Raw genomic sequence first — 17,383 nt, 5'->3', positions numbered from 1 at the left:
TCAAATGGAATACACTAGCAGGCATATGGCCCTTCTGCTGACCATGTTGGTCACTGATAAGGGGAAGTGGGGGGAAAACAGCAATGAAGTTGTGAACTAAGTCCGACCACATTCAATAGACTCCTAGTAACCTGGACTGATGAGACCTGGGGACTCCTGGGCCCAGGGGCAGGGACATGGTCGCAGAGGACTAAGAATGGAGTGTGAAGCATCCAGCTGATATGAAGTGAGGGGATATGCACAAGAACACCCACACTTGCAGATAGTACCCATTTGACCTGGCATCAATGGCTGAATGATCAGAACATGACTAGAGGGAAGAAAGAAGAGAAAGAAAAAAAAAAAAAGAGTAACCCACTACAAGTGGATGAACTTGACTTATGTTTGTGGATGCAGTATGACAAAGGAGCATACACATCTTTCCCATCCGCATGGTACACAGTGTCAACAGTGATGGGGAACTTAGACAATGGCTACCCAAAATGGGGGGTGCTACAAAGGCAAGAAGTGACTGGCTTACAAGCTTCCAATAGGGAACCTAGCTCCAGAGGATACAGGGAAAGGTAGAATCTCCACTGAATTGTTTCCAACCTGTCTGGAAGGGGTTGACAAAAGGTGAAGGGGATAAGACTCCTGGGATTCAATATGGAATGATTGATGTCACTTTCCAACAGTGAGTGTTGGAAAGGTAAATGTAAATGTTTGGTAACAAAAGGAAAGGAGTGGCTGATTTTGCAGTCCAAGAGCAGAGATCCCTGGAACCATCAAGGGAAAAAAGCAAAGTGCAAGACCCTGTCTTGGGAGGCAGTGACACTAGGGATGAAGGCAGATACGATGATGTGGACAGATGTAGCGGCTGGGGGACTCTGGACTAATGGAAGGAGAGGGGCTGTGTGCTGGTGGCCAGGGGGCAGGTGTGTGGGGTGTACCCTTTGATTATTTGATGATGCATGCAGGGGATTATGATCATTGCTATGAAACAAAATATGATAGGATGAATGTAAAGATAATGTTAACCCATTAAACTAACACATAATTCACAATAAAAGCTTTTAAAAAAATAATAGTCTTTATCCCTAACTCTATTTTTCCTTCCATCTTTTCAGTTGTTAGCATCATACCCCATCTTATATCCACTCAGGATCTTCTGACATATCTCTTTAATTTGTCTCCTTATTTCTACTTAACTCCTGACATTTCTAATCTGGTTTGCTATGATAGCCTTCTAACTAGTATCCCTACCTAACATCTCCTTAATTCTTCACACAGACTCCAGAATAAGAACACACACACATACCCCAAATCTAGTCATATCATTGCCTTCTTAAACTCTCATTGGTTCATCATCTAGCTCCTGTCCACTTCTCTGATCATGGTTTTTACTTCTTATTCTGCATTTTATAATACAGTAACATAGATTATATGTGAATCTGTGATTTGATTTAACCTACATACTAGATAAGAAGTTAGCCTGTTACTGTTGGATGCTGACAGTAGACACGAATTTCTAGTGTTAGAGATCAAGGACTTCGCTACTCAGCAAAAAAAGTGAGCATCTATATAGTTACATGTGTTTCCCTTGTTCACAAGGACCACAGAAAAGCAGACGGCCCAGATGAAAACTACACGCAGTGAGATTCCATCACAGCTGAGGAACACTAACTGAGAATCTATCATTTTTATATTAAGCAGTAAGCAAGCCTATTCTTTATCACTGAGGAAAACAGTACCCTGAGAAATGGCCCAGATAGAGTGGTCAAGACATCTTATTCTTGGAATATCCAGCTAAATATGCAGGGATGCTCATACTCCATCAGATGAGTCTGACCAATAGATGCTGGTGGAAGATGGAAGCTTCCCTTCAGAGACAAAAAAAGAGAGAAAACTTTATTACTGATTGCCTAGCAAATAGCATGAATTCCTTTATGTTTACACCACTTCTTGTCTCCACGAACTTGCTGTAGAGAAGGCCCAGATGTGTACTGTGCACGATGGATTTGCATGACATGTGAAGAAGCTGAACTGGGGTCAGTTTTAGCTTTTCGTAAGTAGTAAGCAAGCCAACTCTTTGTCTCAGAGGGTATATTACCGTATCCCTCAAGATTGTTCTCTATAAACCTAACCCTGAGAAATGGCCAGAGGAGAGAGCAGTCCACGCTTTGCATTCTTGACATACCCAGTAAAAACATATAGGAATGCTCAAGGCCCGTGGCTGATCGCCTCTCCCAACACGATAGAAGTTATTTCCAAGACTCTTTTATGTCTACAACCATTACAGGAAAGTTTGATATGACCTATATACTTCCTAAGGATAGTGAGTCTTTTTAAAAATTAATATAGCAAAAAAAATTTGAGAGTTTATAAATACATAACTATACAGATATCATTGGAATTAATAATAGCAAATTATGTTTTTATTATTTGCATTCTAAGTAATTTATCTTTTGGTAAATAATATAATTTGGATTTAGAATGAAATATAACAGAATGCCTACCTCACATTTGTATCTGTTACTGCATTTATATGTTTTTTTATTTATAGAGAGAGTCCTAAGGAACTCTGGTAGCGTAGTGGTTATGAATTGAGCTGCAAACCTCAAGGTCAGCAGTTTGAAACTACCAGCTGTTCCATGGGAGAAAGATGAGACTTTCTGCTCCCATAAAGATTGACAGCCTCGGAAATGCTGTACAGGGTTGCTGTGAGTCGGAACCGACTCCACGGCACTTAACCACCACCATAGAGAGAATCCTGGTGTGATAATGTAGGACAAACACTGAACTGCTAACCTCAAGGTTGGTGGTTCAAACCCAGTAGTTGCTCCTTGGAAACCCGGTATAAGGTTGCTATGAGTCGGAACCAACTTGATAGCTTAACAACATTATTATTCATGTTCTGCAGATGAGAAAAGCAGCATAGGACAATAGTTTGTGTAATCTGTGAAATATTTTCTATAATACTTTTTTTTAACTTTCTGTTAATTGAGTGAAGGTTTATAGAACAGATCATCAGTTCTACATTCAACAAATCACTTATTTTGCTTCATAACATGGTTTCAATCCTCTCCATGTATCAACAGTTTGTAGCCTTTACTCTATTCACTTTAACCATTGCGTTCCTCCCCGTGTCTCCCACTATCTCTTCTTTCCTCTGCTAGTCTTCCTCTTGTATATTGCCTGTCCTGTCACCCATGTTTAACTAGCCCGTGAATAATTTTTCCTTTCCTTCCCCTCCCCTTATAGCCATCACAGATAGTTTCTTTTATCAAGAAAACCATTTTAAACAAAAACAAAAATTTTTACAACATTGATCGCATACAATGTTTGTCCTTCTGTGATTGGCTAATTTCATTCAGCATAATATCCTCCAAGTTCAACCATGTTGTGAGGTGTTTCACAGATTCATTGTGATTCTTCAACATTTTGTAGTATTCCATTGTGTGTATGTACAAAGTTTGTTTAACCATTCTTCTGTTGATGGGCATTTAGGCTGTCTCCATCTTTTTGATATACCTCTTATAGACAGCACACTGAAGGATCCAGTTTTCGTATCTATTCTCTTCTCTGTCTCTTAACTAGTACATTTAATCCACCCATATTCAGTGTAATTACCAATACATATGAATTGATTATTATCATTGTTTGTGTGGTTTTTTTGTGGTACTGCTGGATTCTTTGTGCCTCATAATTTTCTATGCTGAGGTCATTTGTGGGTTTTCTTGTCATTTTTATTTCTGTTTTAATGTTTATTAAATCTTTCTTATTTTCCTTTTTTTTGTATTTTGATGTACAGGTGTGTTATTTTTTTTTGAGGTTACCCTGTAATTTATTAATTTTTCCCCCTTTTAATCTTGAAATATGCTTGACTTTCTTGCCATTTGGAAGTTCTGTACCTACACTATTTCATCTTTTTGCTTTGTAGATGACTTCATTATACATTGATATTTCTGGTTCCATGTTTTCAATCTTGTAGGTTTGTTTTACTTTAAATACTTCTATGTCTGGATTTAGTTCTTGGAAATGTTGTCATATATGGTAATTTCCTATTGTCATCTGCTATTGTTGGTTCTCAGTCCAAAGAACACACTTTAGCATATTTTTGTAAACTTGGTCTGGTCATTACAAATTCCTCCAACCTCTGTTTATCAGGAAACATGCTCATTTCGCTGTCATATTTGAGGGACAGCTTTGCTAGATATATGATGGCAGTGTTTTCTTTCATTGTTTTATATATGTCATTCCATTACCTTCTTGCCTGCATGGTTTCTGCTGAGAAACCAGAATTTAGTCTTACTGGTTCTCCTTTGTAGGTAACTTTCCGTTTTTCCCAAGCTGCTCTCAGAATTCTTTCCTTGTCTTTGGTTTTAGAAAGTTTGATTATAATATTTCTTGATGATTTTCTTTTAGGATCTATCCTATTTGATGTTCATTCAGCTTCTTGTGTGTCTATCTTCTCATCTTTCATGATGTTAGGGAAGTTTTCTTCCAACAACTCTGCAACAATTTTCTCTGTGCTTGTCTCTTTCTGTTCTGGAATTCTGATCACTGGTAATTTGTTCGTGTTCATGGTATCCCACATAACTCTTAGGCTTTCTTTGGATTTTTTTCATTCTTTTTTCTGATTGTTCTTCTAGCAAACTAGTATTGAGAGATTTTTCTTCAACCTTACTAATTCAGGCTTACATTGCTCGGAATTTACTTCTTTGCCCTTTCAATGTATTGTCCATTTCTGAGATCTTTGTATTAACCTTCTGGACTTGTAATTGCAGGTTTTGTATTGTTTCAAAATTTGCATTTATTTTATCAGTTTGTTCTTTTAGTGTTTCCCTGAATTCTAAAATTTTTATTGTGTTCACTTTGCTTTCCTTGATCTTTCTATCAATCCTTTGAAAGTACCTAATTAATTATCATTCTTTTGAATTCTTTTTCAGTTAGTTCTACCTCCGAAACTCCTTCTGGCTCTGCATCTTGGCCATTTGTTTGAGCCATTCTCTCTTGTTTCTTCATGTGAACTAATATTGTCTGCTGTCTCTGAGGCATTGTGAGGTTGTCATATTTGTTATTACAAACAGTACAATTAGTGGACCCAGAGGAGAGAAATCTAGGGGTCTCCTGCAATTCAGGGAGCTCCTGAGCTAGTTGTAGAAGGGATGTGACAGCAGAGTTTCTGGCCCTAGATGGAGTTCCTGTTGGAGCCTCATGGTTGGGAGCCACCTTGAGGTGGGGTCTGGCTGTGCCACTTTGGTGAGACACTTTGGTGCCTGGGTTCAGGTGGGCTTAGCTTCAAACTCCTGAGAGCAGGATCTGCACTGAGGGTGGATGAGGGCGGGATCTAGCCACATGGGAGCTGGGGGAAAGAAATCGCACCTTTCCTGGCACGTGCAAATCTGTTCTGCCAGGCCTCCCTCCACTGCTAAAGCTCATGACAAGATGGTGGAGCTGTGTCTGCCAGTCATTCCCCAGTGAGCCTCCCTCTCTCACTGTCTCTGCTCAGTCTCTCCTCCCAGTGAGCATGCCACCCACTTCTCTAACCTTGCTTCTGAAGTTTAGGGTGCTATACTTTCATCTATATCTGTTTTATTTTGTCTCTAGTATCTTTGTTGTGGAGTCCTGGTGTGGCGCTGTGGGCGAATGCGTCAGACTGCAAAGTCATTTGAACTGCAAGACCGGTGGTTTAAGCTCACCAGCTGCTCCTTGGAAACCCTATACAGGGTTGCTATTGATTCAACATTGATTCGATGGCACTTAACAACAACATCTTTGTTGTAGAGGGTCCATGTAGTGCATCTGCCTAGTCCAACATCTTTCCAGAAGTCTATAATACTTGCTTAAGAAACAAAGATGAAATTGATGTCAAACAGCTTTGTAATGAGTAAAGTAGAATACAGATAATTTACAATTAATTTGGGCCTTATAACAAGGCCCAAGAATGTTTATTGAATGAATCAATCAGTCAATCCATCCATCCATATTACTGGAATGTACCATGGTGAGTCGGAACCGACTCCGTGGTACTTAACAACAACAATAAACCATGGCTTATATAGGATAGAATCCCCAGAATGATGTACAATGTGAATGACCGTGACTTGATAGTCACCTACCCAACAACCCTTCTTCCCCTTTCCTCTGATTTCAGAATCAAAATGATTATCTGACTGAACATCTTTAAAAGGTCGTGATGAATTATTCTGCAATATTTGAAATGTTATACTCAGAAAGGTCAAACCTTATTTTTTGGTATGAACTGCCACATAGATTTGTTTTTCCTGGGCATGGTCTCTTTTTTTTTCAAAGAAGAGATGGCAAGATATTTGGAGAAGAGTGCCCTCTTGAGGACATTTTAGCACTTGCCTTCATAAGTGCTAACATTGAAGGAAAGGCATAATCCAGATAAATGATGTACTATGAATGAAGCTCAGGTAAATGAAACATTAATAAGTAAAAGTAAGAAAATACTGTATATATATTTTTAAATTAAGATCATTAACTGTTATGATCTAATGTCACAAACTGTAAAAAGAATTTTTTTTTTTTAAGGGAAACAAAAACCTTTGGAATACTTATTAAACACCTATTTTGTTAACGATGAGTAGCATAACTTAACTCAAGAAAACATAGTCTCTGCTTCCATGGAGCAGTTTGTGAGGAAAATCACAGGAAGGGTAAACAATGAAAAATATATGTGGCTGCACATTAATTAAGAAAAGTACTGTAAAGGAACTGAAAAGATACTAAAGTAACGAATAACAAAATAAGTTCTACTTAGGTAAGGTAGTTAAAGCTATCTTCTCTGAAAGGAATCGGTTGAGCTGAGACTTGAAGGACGAAATGAGACAGTTAGGGAAAGAGCTGTGGGAAAATGTTTTCAAGGCACAAGAATCAACATGAATGAAAGACTTTAGGTGGGAAAGTGCTGAGCAACTAAGAGGACATTAATGAGTCTGGATGTAGTCAGAAGCTGACAGTTTCTGATTAGTGTAACATCAATAGAAACCAAAAGGCATTGCTGAAGGAAAATAATTGTCAACTTACACTATGGCCAAAGAGGGAGGGTGAAGTTAAAAACATTTTTTGTTTCAAATGTTGATATTGGGTCTAATATTTCAAGACCTTTCAGCTTTCTTTCATGTTTGTTATGTCATGGTCAAAGGGTGACCTTCCAAGCAGAAAGAGAGAAGGGCTATACCAGCTCCATGCGTCCCTTCTTATCAGGAAGTAAACACTTTATTAGAAGATGCCTGCCTCAGTACTCTGCACCAGAACTAGGTTACATGGCCACCCTTCAGGGAAGTTAGGGAAGCAAGTATTTAGCTTTGCTGAATCTTCAGTGGAAAGCATCAAGGGAGGAAGGGGATTGGATACGGTCTTTCAGACAATTAACCATGTTTGACACAATGATATACTTATAGTCAAATAATTGACAGCAATACAGGGGAAAATGGACAAATCTGTACGTCATTATGATTTATTAATGCACCTCTCTCAGAGTTTGATGGAGTAAATTAAAAATTAGTGAGGCTTTAATTATACCAATAATGAACTTAATGGACCATATAAATGATGCTGCTCACAATAATTAGAAAATACACATTCATTTCAAACATTCATGGAATATTTACAAAAGTTGACCGCTTTCTAGACTTCAAAGCTAATCTCAATAAATGCAAAAGAATTTATTTTATAAAAACTATTCTCTGACCTCAATGTTAAACCTAAAAGTCCACTTAAAATATACTAGTATGGGTTAAAGGAGAAAGAAATTTAGAAATAAGATACCTTAAACTGACCTACTATAAAAACTCTATGTATCAAGACTTGTGGAATACAAGGGAATAAATTAAAAATAAAAGAGAAAAACAAAGCTAATGGACTAAGCATCCAGCTCTAGATGTCAGAAAAACTAGAATACATCCAAAGAATTAGAAAGAAATAATAAAGATATATCAAATAGAAAACAAAGATGCAATAAAGTGAAACAAAAGCAGAAGTTGATTATATGAAAGGACTAAGAAAACAGGAAGATGCCCTAGTGGTTTATGAAGTAGAAACTTGAGTTCTAGTTGGAGCTGTTCAGATTTCATACTAGAAATGCTGGCTATCTACTGACCTTTTTTGTTTTGTAATTTAAAAGGAAATAACAATCATAGGCATACCTTTAGAAGGTCATTCTTTTGGCTAAGTAGAACAAAAATAAGTTCTAGATGGTAATGTAGTTCAAGATAGTTTCTCTGAGAGAAATCAGTTGAGCTGAGACTTGAAAGATGAAATTAGCCAGTTAGGGAACGAGCTACAGGAAAACAGATTCAAGCTACAAGGATCAACATGATGGTCATAGGCAGGGAGGATTGCAGGGGTGATCTTCAGAGACTAGGAAATCAGTTAAGTGACTTTTTGCATTGTTGTGTGCCATCATGTTGGTTCTGACTCATTGCAACCCTGTATAGTGTTTCTAAGAATAACTGATGGGTTTAAACTGCCGACCTTGCATTCACCAGTCCAATACTTACCCTAGAGCACTACACCAGGCCTCATTATGACTTTGTTGTTGTTGTTAAGTACTGTTGGGTCAGTTCCAACTCACAGCAACCCTGTAGAGGGTTTCTGAGGAGTGGCTGGTGGGTTTGAACAGCCAACCATGTGGTTAGCAGTGCAGTGCTTATCATACAGCACCACACTAGGACTTTAGCAATAATTGGTTGTTCAGGTGAGAGTTCCATTAACAAGGAGCAGTGGCAGTGGGAATGGAATGGAGGAGATACCTGGAAGAATTTATGAAGGTAGATTTTACAGCACTTGGTTACTTAATAGACACTGAAGAAAAGAGGCAGAGAGAATCCACTTTGTTTGGCCCATACCCATATCTTCAGTTTGAGCTTTCAGTCTACCCCTACACTATCACCACAGTAGTTTTCTTTTTTAAGTCCTTTAACTTCCAAAATTCTTCTCAGCTCATAGTCTTTACTTATGCTACTGTTTTTAGTTGTTATACACTTCCACCATTCTTCCCCTCACTGCTAGTCATCTTTGGGATTTTATTTAAATGGAAGTACCTGGCGTGGCGCTGTGGGCTAATGCCTCAGACTGCAAAGTCGTTTGAACTGCAAGGTCAGTGGTTCAAGCTCATCAGTTGCTCCTTGGAAACCCTACACAGGGTCGCTATGGGTTGGAATCGATTTGACGGCACTTAACAACAATCTCTAGGAAGGACTCCAGGTGTGACACTGTAGGATCAGCAGTGGACTGCGAACCACAAGGTTGGCAGTTCAAACCCAACAACGACAACAACAACAACAAAAAAAACCCTCTAAGAAGTCATCCCTAATACTTCAGATTAGATTATGTTGTTGTTAAGTGCCATTAAGTAGGTTCCCACTCACAGCAACTTTACCATTCAAACTGACCTTGAGCATCATCCTGCAGCGCCACACCAGGACCCCTTCAGATTAGATTAGATTCTCCTATTATTCAACCCGTAGTCCTAGTGTGACATTGTGGGTTAATGAGCTGGACTGCAAGGTCAGCAGTTCAAGCTCACCAGCTGCTCCTCGGAAACCCTATACAGGTTTGCTATGAGTCGGAACCTACTGGATAGCACTTAACAACAATTATTCCACCACTCATGTCAATTTGTTGTACTATGGTGTCTTACGTGTTGCTGTGATGCTAAAAGCTATGCCACCAGTATTTTAAATACCAGCAGGGTCACCCATGATGGACAGGCATAGGTGGAGCTTCCAGGCTCAGAAAAACTAGGAATAAGGAAAGAGGGACCACTTCTGAAAGGGCAGCTACTGAGAACCTTATAAATAGTAGTGAAACATTGTCTGATATAATACCAGAAGAAGAACGTTTCAGGTTGAAAGATGTTCAAAATATGCTGTAGAAGAGCTGCTTCCTCAAAGTAGAGTTGACCTTAATGATGTCAATAGACTGTCACTAATGGGGCACAATTCAAAATGAGAAGAAATAGCTGCTAACATACATTAATAATCAGAATGTGGAATGTACAAAGTATGAATCTAGGAAAATTCATGAAGTTGTCAAAAACCAAATGAAACTCATAAAGATCAATATCCTAGGTATTGTTGTTGTTGTTAGGTGCCATCGAGTCGGTACTGACTCATAGCGATCTTATGCACAGCAAAATGAAACACTGCCCAATCCTGGGCCAATCTCACTATCATTGCTACTCTTGAGCCTACAGATGCTAACACTTGGCCAATCCATCTCGCTGGGATTCTTCCTCTTTTTCTCTGACCCTCCACTTTACCAAACATGATATCCTTCTCCAGTGACTGATCCTTCCTGACAATATGTCCAAAGTATGAAAGACAAAGTTTGGCCATCCTGACCTTCAAGAAACACTCTGGCTTCACTACTTCCAAAATGGATCTATTGGCTCTTTTGGCAGCCCGTGGCACTTTCAATATTCTCCTCCAACACTTTAACTCAAATGCATCAATTCTTCTACAGTCTTCCTTATTCACTAGCATATTCACTAGCCATTATTGTTGTTAGGTGCCATTGAGTCGGCACCAACTCATAGCAACCCTATGCACAGCAGAACAAAAACTCCCCGATCCTGGGCCAACCTCACTACTGTTGCCACACTTGAGTCCATCTATGCTGCCACCTAGCCAATCCATCTCGTTGGGGGTCTTCCTCTTTTTCTGTGACCCTCCACCTTACCAAACATGATGTCCTTTTCCAGCGACTGGTCCCGCCTGACAATATGTCCGAAGTATGAGAGATGAAGTTTGGCCATCTTGGCCTCCAAGGATCACTGTAGCGGCACTTCCTCCAAAACAGATCTATTGGTTCTCTTGGCAGTCCATGGCACCCCCAACATTCTCCTCCAACACCATAACTCAAAAGCATCAATTCTTCTACAGCCTTCCTTATTCACTGTCCCGCTTTCGCATGCATATGAGGTTATTGAAAATACCATGGCTTGGGTCAGGTGCACCTTAGTCCTCAAGCTGACATCTTTGCTCTTCAACACTTTAAAAAGGTCTTGTGCAGCATATATGCCTAATGCAATACATAGTTTGATTTCTTGACTGCTGCTTCTGTGAGTGTTGATAGTTGATCCTAGGTATTAGTGAGATGAAATGGACTGGTATTGGCCATTTTGAATGGGCCAATCATATGGTTTACTGTGCTGGGAATGACAAATTGAAAAGCAGTGATGTCACATTCATCATCAAAATGAGCATTTCAAGGTCTATCTTGAATTGCAATGCTGTCTGTGATAGGATAGTATCTGTATGCCTACCACAGAAACCAGTTAATACAACTCTTATTCAGATTTACACACCTAACACTAGAGCCAATGATGAAGAAATTGAAGAATTCTGTCAAGAATTTCACTATGAAATTGATCAAACATGCAATCAAATACATTGATAATTACTGGTGATTAGAATGTGAAAGTTAGAAAAAATGGGGAAGACTCAGTAGTTGGAAAATATGGCCTTGGTGATAGAAACAGTGCTGGCTGTCACATAATAGAATTGTGCAAGACCAATGACTTATTCATTGCAAATACCTTTTTTCAACAATATGAACAGCAGCTATAAACATGAACCTCACCAGATGGAATACACAGGAACCCAACTGAGTATATCTATGGGAAAAGATGATGGAGAAGCTCATTACCATCAGCCAAAACAAGGCTGAGGCCAACTGTGGAACAGACCATCCGTTGCTTGTATGCAGGTACAGACTGAAGCAAATTAAAACAACTCCATGCCAGCCAAACTATGATCTTGAGTATATCCCACCTGAATTTAGAGAACATCTCAAGAACAAGTTTGATGAATTACACAATAATAACCCAAGACCAGAGGAGTTGTGGAATGATATCAAGAACATCATACATGAAGAAAACAAAAGATCATTTAAAAGAGAGGAAAAAAATACAAGAACAAAATGGATGTAAGAAGAGACTCTGAAACTTGCTCTTGAGCACAGAAAAGCTAAGAGACAAGAATGATGAAGTAAAATGATGAGCTGAACAGAAAATTTCAAAGGACAGCTCGAGAGCACAGAGTCAAATATTATAATGTAATATGCAAAGACCTGGAATTAGAAAACCAAAAGGGAAGAACATGCTCAGCATTTCTCAAGCTGAAAGAACTGAAGAAAAAATTCAACCTTGGGTTATAATATTGAAGGATCCTAAGGAGCTCTGGTAGCGTAGTGGTTACGAATCGGGCTATGAACCTTAAGGTCAGCAGTTCGAAACTACCAGCTGTTCCGTGGGAGAAAGAGGAGGCTTTCTGCTCCCATAAAGATTTACAGCCTCGGAAATCCTGTACAGGATCGCTATGGGTCGGAATCGACTCGACAGCACTTAACAACAACAACAACATGGGAAAAATATTGAATGATATAGAAAGCATCAAAAGAAATACACAGAATCATTGTACCAAAAAGAATTGGTTAGTGTTCCACTATTTCAAGGTGTGGTAATATGATCAAGAACTGATGGTATTAAAGGAAGAAGTCTAAGCTGCACTGAAGGTGCTGGCAAAAACACAAGGCTTCAGGCACTGACAGAATACCAATGGAAATGTTTCAACAAAATGAAACAGTACTGGAGGCACTCACTTATCTATGCCAAGAAATTTGAAAGAGCAACCAACTGGGAGAGATGCATATTTGTGCCTATTCCAAAGAGAAGTAACCAACAGAATGCAGATGTCATTGAACAATATCACATGCAAGTAAAATTTTGCTGAAGACGATTCAAAAATTGATTGCAGCAGTACATTAACAGAATGCTGCCTGAAATTCAAGCCAGATTCAAAAGAAGATGCAGGATATCATTGCTGATATCAGATGGATCTTGGCTAAAAACAGAGAATACCACAAAGATATTTACGTGTGCTTTACTGACTATGCAAAGGCATTAGATTTTATGGATCAAACTATGGATAATGATGTAAAGAATGGGTATTCCAGAATATGTGCTCATGAGGAACCTGTGCATAGACTAAGTAAGAGGCAGTCATTAGAGCAGAACAAGGGGATACTGAATGTTTTAAAAATCAGGAAAGGTGTGCACAAGGTTCTATCCTTTCACCATAGTTATTCAATTTATATGCTGAACAAATAATCTAAGAAGTTGAATTATATGAAGAAACCCATGGCATCAGGATTGGAGGAAGCTTCATATTAACAACTTGCGCAATATGCCGATGAGACAACCTTGCCTGCTGGAAGCAAAGAAGACTTGAAATACTCCCTGATGAAGATCAAAGCCTACAGTGTTCAGTATGATTGCATCTCAGTGTAAAGAAAGCAAAAAATTCTCACAACTAATCCAATACATAACATCATAATAAAGGGAGAAAAGAAGTTGCCAAAGACTTCACTTTGCTTGGATCCTCAATCAGTGCTCATGGAAGCATTGTATCATATTAGGCATGTATCACATTAGGCAAATCTTCTGCAAAAGACCTCTTTAAAGTGTTCAAAAGCTATGATGTCACTTTGAGAACTAAGGTACACTGACCCAAGTCAAATGCCTCATATGCATGTGAAAGTTGCAATGAATAAGGAAGACTGTAAAAGATTTGATGCATTTGCATCACAGTGTTGGAGAAGAATACTGAAAGCATCATGGACTGCCAGAAGAACAAACAAATCTGTGTTGATAGAAGGATAACCAGAATGCTCTTTAGAAACAAGGATGGTGACACTTTGTCTCTTGTACTTTGGGCTTGTGAAAATGGACCAGTCCCTGAAGGACATATACTTAGAAAAGTGGAGGGGCTGCGCAAAAGAGGAGGAAGGACACACAGTGACATGGATTGATATAGTGGCAGCAACAATGGGTTCAAACATAACAACAGTTGTGAAGATGATGCGGGATCAGACAATGTTTTCTTCTGTTGTGAGTCAGAACTGACTTGAAGGCACCTAATAACAATATTATATAATTCCATTTTTTAAATTTATTGTAGTCAGTTTACTCACACAATATTTGCATTCCCCACCCAGACTGTGTGCTCAATGGAAACAGACACCTGTTCATTTCTTTTGCCAAAGGACCTTCAAGACCTAATAAACACATGTGTTGTTATTGTTGTGAAGTGTTGTCAAGTCGGTTCCAACCCATAGCAACTCTGCTAAGGGTTTCCAAGGAGTGACTGGTGAGCTTGAACTGCCGACCTTGTGGTTCAAATCAACTTTGCAATCCAATGCATTAATCCTCAGCACCACACCAGGACTCCAATAAACACATAATGGATACTTATGGCTCTGTGGGCTATTGCATCAGACTGCAAAGCCATTTGAACTTCAAAGTCAGTGGTTCAAGCTCACCAGCTGTTCCTTGGAAACCCTATACAGGGTTGCTATGGGTTGGAATCGACTCAACAGCACTTAACAACAACAACAACAATACATACATGCTAAATGAGTAAATAAATAAAGTGATTTAGAAGGAGGCAGAATAAAGTGATTTAGAAGAAGGCAGGATCAATTATTTCATTGTATCTCCTGTATAGAAAAAAATTGGTTTATCACTAGAAAGCTCCTGTTTCCCGAATAGTCTATAATCTGAACAATGGTACAAAATATTTCTTTACTGTACCTATCAGTTTGCATCCAAACTATACCAAGACTACCATTTTATATGAACACTCTTTGGATCCCTCTTTTGTAATAAGCTTATTCTTTCGTATCTCTGTCCCAATCCTTGAGTTAAATCCTATCTCCACCCCTGTGAAAAGCAGGCACATTTTATTCATTCTATGTATCTTATTGCTCTAGCTAGTTCCATTGGCATTAGAGTGGCTTATTAAAAATTATGGAGTCCTGGAATGGCACTGTGGGTTAATGCATCAGGCTGCAAAATCCTTTGAACTGCAAGGTCGGTGGTTGAAGTTCACCAGCTGCTCTTTAGAAACCGTATACAGGGTTGCTATGGGTCAGAATCGACTCAACAGCACTTAACAACAACAACATTCACAATTATACCTGTAAATAGCTTTCTTTAAAATAATAAAAAGAATCAGACCTTCATTACTAACCAGGTAACTATGTAAAAAACGTTTCACCTCATTGAATCTCAGTTCCCTCCCTGTAAATAGGAATTGAACATCTCTGCTTATTTCACAAGGTTCTTCAACTTTGAACTACACAACAAATAATAGGTGCTATGTGGGCCAGAAGTTGCTGGAACTATTTCCCTTGCACGTTGCTGCAACTATATTAACAGTTTGGAAAATACATCAGAAACTATAAAATGTTCATTCTCATTTGATTCAGTAATTTAGTTTCTGATAATTTATTCGTATGAAAAAAATTAAAGAAAAATTATGTGAAAAAAGGTGTACATTGCTGCATATTCTACAAAAGCAAAATACTGGAGACAGTCTAAATATTTCACAATAGAATGGTTAAATCAAACGTGGTTCTTTAGCACAATGAAATATTGTGCAATAGACAGACGATTCCTGGTGTGGTGCTGTAGAATAAGCAGTGGACCACAAGGTTACTTTGAATTGCAAGGCTGGTGATTCAAATCCACCAGCCACTCCATGGAAATGCTTTACCAAGGATCACTATGAGTCAGAACTGACTTTGGGGCATTTAACAGCAACCTATATGATTAGCCATCAATACTGTATTAACCTTATAAACTAAATGTGGAGAGAAAATGAGTGAAAGAAAGCATGAAACAGAATGACTGACATCTACTGTAATCATAAGTATTCTTCCTCTTATTAATTACTCTGAATGTAATTGGCAGAATAACGAAAATACTTAAAATAGTTTACTTTTTTTTTTTTAAACCCCAAACTAAATTTCTTCTTACCATCTCTTGTATTTTATTTAGGGAAATTATCGTTTCATGAAACTCCTACTCGCACGCAGAGCAAACTGGATGCAAAAGGACCTGGAAGAGATGACTCCTTTGCACTTAACTACCAGGCACAAGAGCCCCAAGTGTTTGGCACTTCTGCTGAAGTTTATGGCACCAGGAGAAGTGGATACACAGGATAAAAACAAGGTAATAGATTGTCAAATTGAAGGCAAATAAAAGAAAGAATATTTCTCTTTGCTTCCTTTTATAATGTGAAATCTCAAGGAAGAAGGCCTAAATTACTACCCATACAAATGATAGAACAATTCCAAGTCTACATTCTGGGAAAGTAATTTTTTAAAGGTTATCCTCATAAGATAGAAGGGTGAGAGGCAGAGATGAATTACTCATCAGAAGATGGAAGTCACATGGTGTTTTAATCGGATACTCCTGACTTTTGAATTCACCACCATAGTAACAGGAAAAAAACAAAATGTGCACATAAGTGGACCTGCTGGACTCAAACCCAAGTTATTCAAGGGCTACCTGTATACCAAAACTTTACAGTGATTACCTCTGGGTATTGAGATTTCTGGAGATTTCTTTCTTTCATTTTGGTTTTCTTATATCGTGAAGCACTTTCAACAGCAAAAATTGATTATATTTTTTAAATTATATTATATACAATAAAGAAAATGAATTTTTAAAAAATTATCCTCATAACTATATGTGATAGGTCACTTCATCTCCTTTTTCACAGATGGGAAATTGAAGCTGAGGATGATTAAACTTTTACACAAAATTTAAGTGGCATAACTAGAATTCAAATCCAGATATTCAGACCCTAAAACCCAGTTGTTGTTAAGTGCCGTTGAGCTGGTTCCAACTCATAGCAACCCTGTATAGGGTTTCCAAGGAACAGCTAATTGAGTTTGAACCACCAACCTTGTGGTCAGTGCTTTATCCCACAGTGCCACACCAGGACTCAAATGATCAAAACCCAGTATTTGATAGTTAATTGTCGTACTTAAAGGAGCCCTGGTGACACATTTGAGTTAAGGGCTGGGCTGCTAACCCCAAATTCAGCAGTTCAACCCCACCTTCCACTCTTCATTAGAAAGATGAGGCTCTCTGCTCCCATAAAGATTTCCAGTCTCTGATATTCTATAGAGCAGTTCTACTCTGTCCTTTAGGGCCACTATGAGTCAGAATTAACTCACTGGCTTCTGATAGTGATTACAGATGGTTAGGTTCACAGTAGCCAGATGCCCAAAGCAAGGTACTGTATAAACAATGACCTGGGCTTTGGTATCAAACTCCTTGGGTTTTAAGTGCTGAAGCTACCACCTAGTAATTCTGTGTCCTTAGGCAAATTACTCAATTTTCTCTTAGGCAAAAGGGTATAATAAGACCATTTAGGAATAAATGACATAACAAATGTAAAGTATATAACAAATGCACCTCTCATTTGATTCTGGAAGCTATGCCACTGGTATTTAAAATAACAGCAGGGTCACCCATGGTGTACATGTGGACCTCAGTGTGTGGAATACACGGAAATCTAAT

At 38.5% G+C, this 17,383-nt stretch overlaps 1 protein-coding gene across 1 annotated transcript in view; it reads left to right on the top strand.

Moving 5' to 3' along the window:
- INVS (inversin) overlaps positions 1-17,383 on the top strand; it is a 238,392-nt gene that overhangs the window by 146,176 nt on the left and 74,833 nt on the right. The window contains 1 exon segment of the mRNA XM_006864745.1: positions 15,851-16,024. Within this exon segment, the coding sequence (XP_006864807.1) occupies positions 15,851-16,024 (174 nt within the window).

This window comes from Chrysochloris asiatica, unplaced genomic scaffold (assembly GCF_000296735.1).
Source record: "Chrysochloris asiatica unplaced genomic scaffold, ChrAsi1.0 scaffold00069, whole genome shotgun sequence".
Lineage (NCBI taxonomy): Eukaryota > Metazoa > Chordata > Mammalia > Afrosoricida > Chrysochloridae > Chrysochloris > Chrysochloris asiatica.
The sequence above is the reverse complement of the archived record's forward strand: the minus strand, read 5'-3'. Positions and strand labels throughout refer to the sequence as shown.